This window comes from Lasioglossum baleicum, chromosome 1 (assembly GCF_051020765.1).
Source record: "Lasioglossum baleicum chromosome 1, iyLasBale1, whole genome shotgun sequence".
Lineage (NCBI taxonomy): Eukaryota > Metazoa > Arthropoda > Insecta > Hymenoptera > Halictidae > Lasioglossum > Lasioglossum baleicum.
In genome coordinates, this window is record NC_134929.1 from 12,490,591 (window position 1) to 12,500,956 (window position 10,366).

General features: G+C 43.6%; 1 protein-coding gene across 1 annotated transcript in view; it reads right to left on the minus strand.

Moving 5' to 3' along the window:
• The window catches only part of E23 (ABC transporter G family member E23), a 226,373-nt gene that overhangs the window by 214,603 nt on the left and 1,404 nt on the right, over positions 1–10,366 (minus strand). Inside the window, exon 2 of the mRNA XM_076436656.1 lies at positions 4,147–4,993. Within this exon, the coding sequence (XP_076292771.1) occupies positions 4,147–4,259 (113 nt within the window). The 5' untranslated portion in view covers positions 4,260–4,993. The remainder of the gene's footprint in view (positions 1–4,146; positions 4,994–10,366) is intronic.

The window sequence follows — 10,366 nt, forward strand, 5'->3', positions numbered from 1 at the left end:
TCTTCCATCTATTTACAGTTCGCAAAGAGACAGTCCATTATCAGGCATTGATAAAGAATCGGACGTTAATCGGCGCGGACTCTCGATATTCGAAACTGCGAAAACTTTCGATGGTTTTCGTGGACCCGTGAAACTCCGCGTGCGCCGAACTCGTTCTCAAACGAATCCCAGAATTCGGACAACAATTTCCCGGAATTTCTCGATCGTGACGATCACAGGGCTCGCGAAACAAAGTTGCGGAAGGTGCCGTCGCGATTCACGGAAATGATAAACAGAGTTTCGACGAGAGCGCTTTCCGTGTCGCGCAGACCGTGGATCTTCGTTTCGAAAGCGTTTCCCAGTATCGATCAACGTTCCTCGAGGTTTCGAAACCCGATTTCTTCGATGGAGCCTTACGATACCGATTTCAAAGTGCCTTTGACCTGGAAAACGCAAGCAGCGTATCCTGGAATGCTGCATTTTCCTTATCCAAAGTTCGACTATCTTCAATTTCCATTGCTTCTCTTGTTATCTAGTTCCTTCCGTTCAATGGTAAACCTATCAAGCACTAAAAGTGGCTGATGCTTTTATTATAGTACGGAGAATTTATTTATAAAACGAATCTGTTCCTCAACTTTTCAGTCAAGCATCTTTGACGTACGACTGTTGCACGTTCCGCATTAATAAATTCAATTCGTACAGGGAAGGTATTAGCGACTGAGCTTCTACCATTTCCAACATGGCTGCCGCCTCTCGACGTGTAAGGTCCACCTCGAGAATTCATGCACTTACTGCGTTCACTATACTGCGTTTATATTGCTTTCAATATAACCAACTCATAGAAGACGATGAAGAGAAGTTATTCCTATTAAAAGTTTCGTATCAAACCTCAAATAACTATGCAACAAGATAAATGTAATGAAATGGCTAATGGCGGCTACTGTAGAAAGCAAAATGGCAGCCATACAGATCATTGTACTATTTACAACACTGTATTATTTCAATATCAATGAACTTTCCCACAGTTATTATTTCAAGAACCGAAATCGATACTGCAAAAGTTTCCAATTTCTACGAACCAACAATAGCGGCACAGTCTCGTGATCGTTTCTAGCTTATTCGTTGAATTCGAACGAGTTCCAAGAAGGAAGTAGAGTCTCCGGAGGAATCTAGCATCGATCAGGGGAACGAACGAGGCGCGTCGTGAAAATACAGAAAAATGTTGACCCCGCGAAAGCTTGGAAGACTAGGTCGTATATTTTTCAAGAAGTCTCGCGGCAAGCTTAACGAATCCGCTTGTCATTGTTTGGCCGTCGATTGGTAGACAGAACAAAGACTACGGGGAACGTTCAAACAGCGGCTCGCGTACGCAAACAGCTAGTAGAGCTGCGCGTCGACATTCGTTAAATCTCGCCCACAGGATAAACAACCGTATAAATAAATTTGTCGAGCAGGAACGGACGATAAAACGGTGACGCGGTGCAACGACCAACCACCGCCGATAATTTCGATGCGTGAAGCAACCGTACAGCTGGGTCGATCAGCCTCGATGCTCTCTCGCCGTCTTGCGAATATGTATTTCGAACGATCGTGTTGCACGGCTCTAAAATTCAACAAGCCTGGCGCCTCGCAATTTTCAAACAATTTCGAGTTCAGCTATTCCTGCGACACTGCGATAAGCCTCAAAGTTCCGTACCCTTCACAATTTTATAGAGACTTGAACAATTTATAGGACAATCGAAACAGGTTTGATCTTTGAAAAGAATTGTTCAGACTCGCATGACGAAATCGGTCGCGGAATAAACGAAAACGTTCCGAGTTTCTCTTTTCGAGTTCTACCAACAACGCGCGCCAGTGATATATTTTTTTACGACGGTGACGATGATAAGGGACCTAAGCGTCGCCTCGGGGTTCTTTCGAAAGAGATCATCGACTATCAGTCGCGATAAGGGATTTAACGGTCGTGCGCGGAAACGACCACGCTAATTACGCTGACTGGTTCGTTCTTCCTTCTTTGCCCTCTTTGTCTCGTTAGACCAGCAAGCGAACGGCAGCCGCCTTATCGCCCAGGGAGAATCTAATTTTCAGGATGCATCTAATCGGTTAGGACCCCGTAGGTTTGTGGTAGAACGGGCAGCGGCGGCCGACTACTCTGGAAATTATCAGATCCCTATCCTCTCGATTCTATCGATTCCGTTTGTCGAGGAAACCGGAAACGCGCGTTCGGGCTACTTTGCATCGGGAGCTTGCGAGGAGCAACTTCGAATTCGACTCGAAACGGTTAAATTTAGAACTCCACAAATAAAATAATGCCCTCCCCAGACTCCGGTCCGAGAGGTAGAGCTTATTTTGCATTCTTAATTCAGGGGATTGGTGGAAATGCGATTTCGAGCAACGCTCGCGGATTGTAAAAGCGACGCTGGCTCGGTTTATTATGCTCGCCGAACGGCAATGAAAAGAAATAGAACATTCGAAACTTCGGTGCACCTGAAGTTCCGTTGAGCGTTGGGAAAACAGTATCAAAAAAATTCTGGTGTGCACGAAAATTGAAGAAAAGACAAAAATCTCTGTTGTGGACAGTAAGTCAAAAACCTGTGCAATTATCAAAAATGGCCGAAAAATATATAGACAACATCACGGCTAACTGTTAAGTAGCCTCTTTGATTGTTTAATGTGTCGTTCTCTGCGACAAGCGAAACCTTGCACGTTTCACTCGAAAAGAAAAAATTGCGCGGAACGAATTTTTAGTAGATGATGGAATTAAAGATCGTAGATGACCTAGCAGAGTTCCGTTATTAGCGAATTCTTAACTCTTGTTAATTAATACTCTGGCAACCGGATTGAACATTCGTGAATTTAAACAGACTCGCGTGTTCCACCGGGAAATTTCCAGCGCGACAGAGTTTAGATCCGGAGAGTTTCTAAAATATGCGAAAATATCGCGGAAAGTCGCTTTTCTTCTAATGCATGATTCGAAAGTAAAGAAACGTCTCGCATCGCCGGATCAAAGTAGAACGAACAGCCTCGAGGTGTTGAGAAAAACCGGCAATAATTAATACGGAGTAAAGTCTAATGAAATACCGGGGAATAAGTATTTCTAGCGTCAAGTTAAATGGTCGGATAGTATAAATACACGATCGCACCGCCGCGATTAAAATGCATCGGAAGAAAGCATAAAAGCCAACATGCAAATCACAGATTATTATTGCGCGAAGAATATAATTGACATGTTAGCAACCGGAAGCTGATTAATAGGTTTTTTAATGACTGCGCGCTGTATCTAGATGAAGTTTCCCACTTTCCTTCTAGATTACGATCACAAACGAAACGATTAGGGCACGTTAGTCTAACGAATCAAGATTACTCGATTGATAATCTTTGATATTTAAAAGACTATTAAGTCATCGCCGGTGGGCAAATTGGCTAACATTTTCCTCGCTGATCCCCGAGTTTTCCTTGTCGGCGATTCATTTTTTGTCTTGTAATCATATAATTTTCCTGAGTGTATATCTTGTTTTTTAAACAGCTGCTACAACTGGTCTAAACATGTATGCAGAGATGTTTAGAAAACATCGAGCCCCTTATGAATAATTGAACTTTGAATAATATTGCACAATCGTTATATAAATGCGAACGGATCGAATAGGCTCGGGGTACACGGCAGGGTTATAAAAATCGTACAACTATGAATAAAACACGTTTAAAAAACCATGTGAAAGGAGACTCTGATGTATGCAGAAGTGCTGCGGTGCATCCGGAGTCTAATTAATTCAATAGCACTCAAGAAGAAAAAGTCGGGGCATACTTTAGACAAAATAATGGAAACAGGCATCTCTTTACACATTATTTATTAATGTTCAAAAGTTCTTGATGTCATAAAAAATGCGTCACTGTACTTAGAGTATGCCGAATGCTCCCCTTGTCCTCATTATTTAAACACGATTTCACACTGACAATAAACCATCGAGCATTAAAAGTGGCTAGTACATATTGTCTTATAAAATTAACAAGACAGAATTTATTGGATTCTGTTAGAAATCATCATCACGAGTCTGAAAAATTCATTTTGTCCAGCTAGTGTCAAGAATAATCGAACCACTGTGCGCTGTATGGAGAAAAGAAGAGAACAAACAGGTGAGTGAGCAAGAAAGAAAGCATCGGACTCACCTGGGAGCATTGATGATTGGTTGTCCCATTGCCCGTGGCTGGCGCTTCTCGTTACTGGGAAGGCGCAGGTAATCTTGGTCGCCAAAGAGGAACAGATCCTTTGAAATAATCATGTCCACCGTGTGGTTGCCGGTTATAGCTGCCCGCCTCTCCCGCTTATCTTTCGCTCACTGGCTTACAACGTACACCACTGGCTGAACAACGCGCTCCGTTGACGAGAGCAGGACGGGAAACAACGCGTACTGAATGATGTGAACACTGTCCCGCCGCCTAAATACGTCCAGGCCGATCCGGACCGAGGAACGTGATGCACCGCGATGTGAGATCTGCCGGCGGCGTCGTCGACGATCGTCAGCAACGGTGCATTTTCGCCAGCGATCGCAGCTCCCGTTTCCAATGATGCTGTTACTATCGCTGACGCGACTGGACGCCGATGATTCGATACTATTGCACCCGGTCGCAAGCATTAAGTCCGCGGTTGCCCTAGGATCCGACTACGCGAAATTTAGATTGTCTATTCTTCTTCTTCTTCTTCTTCTTTTTCTTCGTCTCTCTCTCTCGAAAGAGCACGAGTATACACCTTTCTACGGCGTCTGCGTGGATAAATAGTACGCTCAGGAGAGAGAAAGAAAATTCCCAGGGCTTCGATGATCCCGCGACGAAACAAGAGAATTCGTTTCCCTGTTCTGTTCTCTGGCGTCGTTGTTTGTTCGCGAGTCCCCCGAGAGGCCTCTTTGGTACGAATGATTTATCACGACAGCGGAATCAAGTTCGAGACAACAACGCGATTGGCGGTTCCCCGATTGGTCGGCTGAAACGCTCAGACTACTTCGTCTTCCTCCGCTATCTGGAAAAAAAGAAATAGGATTTTAGTCGCCCGCTACGGTTTCCACGACACCGAGAACACACGCTGCCGCGGTGGTCGATAAGTATGAACAATGGAAGGAAAATTAAGAAAAAAGGAATATTTTAGAAAATCTATTCGATTCTCTATTAATCGTAAATCTACAAGTCATACTGATTTTTGTCCCTCTTTTTAGAAAAATCGACCACTGTGCGAGCCTAGCAAGCCGTGGCCTGACGCTACAAATCGTATCTGCCGTACGCAACCGTTTCTAATATTCTATTTTTTCAAAAGTATTATCGCTCTGCCTTGGAAAAGCTATAAATCAACTTTTTCAAGCTCTGCTAGAGAGATAACGCGTTTTTAGTGGTTTCGAATAGAAGGCTATAGTCTCTCTAGGGTTGAAAGTTGAACTTCTTGTAACGATCGTTCGCCTATTAAGAGATTTTCCAAAACGAAAATAATTAGTACCATGTCTGTATTAACGCATTACCTACTCAGAAGTTTTTAACGAATTATTCAACATGGTTATCTTGGTGGTGAACCATCAAACAAAATTCATAAATAAAGCAGTGAGTGGCCCTGAACAAATCAATTATGTAGTTATAAGAATGGTCTGCCGTCGGAGGGTTAAAAGTTGATTTCAATCTGTAAGTGTCGAATTACGAGAAGCGTATGCAGCCGACTGCAACTCGCAACGAGTGCCGCAGCCGTTCATTCATGATCGTCTATTGCTACTGGCGAAGGTAATCGTGTCTGGTAGGGTAATCCGTTACCGTTGACGAGGCCAGCAAAAACATTTCCCCTCAGCGGAACGTTTGCTCCGCGAGATCGTTGTTATTTTCCAAGCCGCGCCGCTTTTTTCCTTCTCTTTAGCCCTCGAGCTATACGAATCAATGGCCCAAGCTGCTCGAAAGTCGTTGCGACGATGGGACCAGCTTCATTCTGAACGATCATGCGGTTCTAGATACCAGGGAGACCGTATAGAGCGCTCTTCCGCTTCCGACAGAAACCGCTTGTTTACTAACTTCGCTGCCGCAACGCTGCCAATAGTGTACGCTAGTCAGAGGCCACGTTTATGCGCCTAGAAACCCTGATTATGCTCGAGTGGCCCCAAGTAAAACTAAAATGGAAATTACGGGTGAATTTTTGGAAATTAAGGGATAGGGTGAACTAATATTTTTGAAATTTTGTGAATATGTTACTACGCTAATATGTTGTTCAGTTACAAAGAGCTATGCATTAAAGAATTACAATGCTTACGTGAATGCTATATTCATCCTATTCTCAAAAACCGAATATATTCCTCAACTTTGAAGAAGATTAAACCGATAAATCGGGAAATGTTAAACTGAGCTATCCCCAATTTCGAGAACCCTTTAATACGTCGTTGACTCCGCCCCTTCTCCCCCCTACCCGAAGAACATCCAACCTAACCCTACCCTTAATTTCACTTCAACCAGAAACGAGTTTAGAAGCGTGTTAAACGATGCAGTTAATAGTAACATTCGATCTATTACACATAATGAGAGGAATCTAGTTAAGTACGCCCTATTAAACGCAAACGACGACGTCCGGAAAATTCTGCAGATTTAAATACAGTAATTTTACCGCAATGCTACCCAAGACAATAAATTCGGAAGTATATTAAAATCGAGACTAATTTCATTTTCGAATTCGCCGAATGAACAACATTCAAAACGAGTAGCATCAACATAACCCAGAATAGTCACTAACTCTATCACTAAATCTATCAAAAGATTCTCTATTCGAAACACCTCGGAAAATAAATTATACTATGCCTGTTCGAATGGTTTGCAAAAATCACCGACAAAAGCGTCGTTCGAATGAAAAACAGATGAGGACCGGTTCGATTTCGCGAAACAGAAATACACATTATATGTAGTATAAATATATAGGTCACCTATTTTGGTCCGAGAATCTTCTACGCGGGCTGCACGCGACCGGATCGGCTTCCGAATTCTTTGCATAATCAAAATCGCTGGATATCACCCGTTAGAAAGCGTTATTTATCGACGAGATTTGTTAGTCGTTTAACCGTGGTTTGCGCGCATCGGGAACGAAGACAAACATGGCGGGTCGGCGACAGAGGGTCGGAGGGGTGGTGGGGAAAGAGGCGCGAGTGCAATGGTCGTGCACGTTGCGTTTGAAGCTGACGAAGTAAATCGAGCGGATATACGCCGCGTTCATGAGAACTCGTCCCATATTTACATCGCGCCAATTTTCACCCGCCAACTGTTAAGCATTAGTCACGGATGAGTGGCGTGTATACGACACCGGTCATCGCCGCGCAGGATCTCGAACGCCGCGCCCCTAATTAGTTGATTCGAAACTAGATCGAGGCGCGAGATTTGAATTTCACGGTCACGCGGTAACACCGTCGCCCCTGATCACAATACACAGCGAACTGTAACGTCACTGATCGTCGCGCGTAGCGTCAAACACAACCGGGACAATTTTCACTGTACACAATATGACTCGTTTTAAAGATACAGCTCTTAAGTAGGACACCACTATTAAAACGCGACGCGAAAGAAGAGCTCTTTTAGAATGCAGTACAACTGTGGAGAAGCTTCCGGTCGGTGAAGCGTTAACGATTCAAGTATTGTAACGTTTGATGCGGTTGACTCACGAATACTCGCGAATGAAATGTAGCAAAGGATGACTTCGGTTTCGAGAGATTTCTGAGAGAATATTCATTGGAAATTGGTAGTACCTGTCGCGTTTCAAACCACCGTGGAGGTGTTTCCTTCCATTTCCGATCGGTGGCAATTTCGCGCAAGCATGTCAATCTTCGAACGTGAAATTAGTACCAATGGGTGACGCGACGCCGGTGCTCGTTGTATCGACTACCATCGCGGCGCTGTGATCGAAATCGAGAACATTGAGGAAGGTAATGGTACAGTCATGAAAATAGTACCGTTAATTCCGCGCGTCCGACGACATCGATCGACGTCGCAATCACGAAAAACGACTAAACGGACCGGCGCGGCGCGTGTACGAAAGTTTATTGGTGCTTGCTTCACCATCGCCGTCACGTGGAAGCTCAAGGTTTGTGTACATCGTGGCCGATCGATTTGAAAAATAGATCAGCAACAAGTTCCGCGGGTTCCGAAATGTTCATCGATAATGATTCGAACGTGTACTTACAATCGAAAAAAGAAATCTTTTCTGATGCATTTTCTATGGCACGCATCTATTGTATCGCGCAGAGATTCTTCTGAGTTTGCAGTAATACTAAAAATATCTTCGACAACGTATATTTTATCAATGACAATATACGATAATTAAGAGCAATTATCTCATCGAGTGTAGTAGCGTCTCGTATCGCGGGAGCAACGATCTCGTCCATTAAACCGTCAGATCAATGAACACTCGATAACCACAAACGAGATTACGAGTTTGAATTTCGATGGATCGTCCACTCGACGATTACCCGCCGCTTGCATCTGGTATTTATAAATACACTTCGTCGGATCTCTCTATATACACTTTGTCCGAACTAATACATTCAAAATAAAACAGAGACTTTGAACAACTTTTCTATGTTTTCGAACTGTCGCCGAGTGCCGCCCTCTTTTTTTTCATATCGCTCGGAACTATCGATCGATAATACAATAGATCGACTATCGATTAACTCGGCTGCCATATTCGAATTATTTGCACGAAAATTTTAACGTATTTTTTCGTTTATTTTCAACCAGAAAATAAAATGACTTCGACGGAGTAGAAAGTCCATGGAATATCAAGGACGCTCAAGGTCATATTTTACACTGACCTTTCAGACTTCCTGCACTACGGTCGTTTGTTTATTTCGAACATTACAGACGAGATTTGTTTTCGCTCGAATGAAACCATTCTTGTTCCCTTGAATAAACTAATTGTCATGCAATTGAACGCGCGACCAGAGAGAAAGAGAGAGAGGGAGACAGCGAGCGAATGACAATGCAGGGGGGAAAACTAATTTGGCACGGACAAAGGAAACGTTACATAAACAATGCAAACGACCGTTTGACAGTGCGGCCGTGTGACTTAACTTTTTTCTGTTTCCTCGTCAACTAATTACCCAGCAATCGAGCGAAAACACGTACTTATCCTGATTTACTTGATTAGAATATACAAGCCAGCCGGTTGGATCCGTTCCAAAACGAAGTTGTTCGATTCAATGCGCCATGTATCATCGTAATCGACGTTTTCAAGCTTCGAACATCAAACATACACCTTAATTGAAATACTTTGCCGTCCAATATCGACGAGAGCACAAAGCCAAAAAATAGTCTGCGACGTTATGTTTGCACAATCGTTACCCGAATTTGTTCCTATCAATCCGGCCCTGTTTTTTTCGTTTAAGTTTATCCGAATTTTCGAGAGACGAGCCACAGAAATAGAGACGCAGAGACCGCGAGATGATAAAGTGTTGTCGACTCGTGGCATTCGTTGATTAGATATGAAATTAGAAACTCTATGAGCAAAGTACCAAAATGGATGTTTCTTTCAACGATGCCAACAACCTGCGTCCTATCTCCTTAGGAGATTCGGTTCAATTGAAACATCTCGAGTGTCGAAGATCCGAGGACAGTTTAAAAAGACGATAACGACGGAACAAACAGTCAATTAAGTATCATTATGAAAATACGTCGTTCGCAATATCTACCGTAGGTAAGGTCAGCGCTTCGATGATGAGGTCATTACAGGAACGGCATACCTGTCCTTCGGTCGGTCGTCCTCGGCCGTAAATTTTTAACGGTCGAATATCTGTTGCCGATAAGATCGTCGAAAACGTCCGTTGTAAATCGCTCCCATAAGGTCGCAATTTTCGACCGAGAAACCATCGCAGAAAATGTTGCGTTACGTAGGTACACGTACGAGCGCGAACGCGATAAGAACACGTCCCACAAACCTACCTTTAAACAGCGTCGATACTACCTGTACCACAATCAAGATGCTTTCTTAGAACGAGACAGTGATGTACGGACAACCTTCGAACGAGAAAACACCGGTCGCAGTGAATGGCCCTACGCCCTTGATTCCCTCGATTCGAAACTCAAATCGAAAACGCGCCGCGCCGGTCGCGAACAAGGTGCGGATCATTAAACACACCGGTGGAACTGAAAAATTAGGTCGGCTCGGTGCTACAGCGACGATGCATCGCAGCGATCTTCTTCAACAGGAATTCTCGGCGGGGTTAGGATACCGTGAGATTCTAAATAATTGGGAATTTCAATGAAATCCGCGAAGACGAAGCTTTCACACTTTAGAGAACGGCATATTTTTCCCCCAATTGAAAACTGGAATTTTCTTTATGTACAACCAAAAACATGTTACGCAAAATTACCAAGTTCGTCCCTAGCTCTC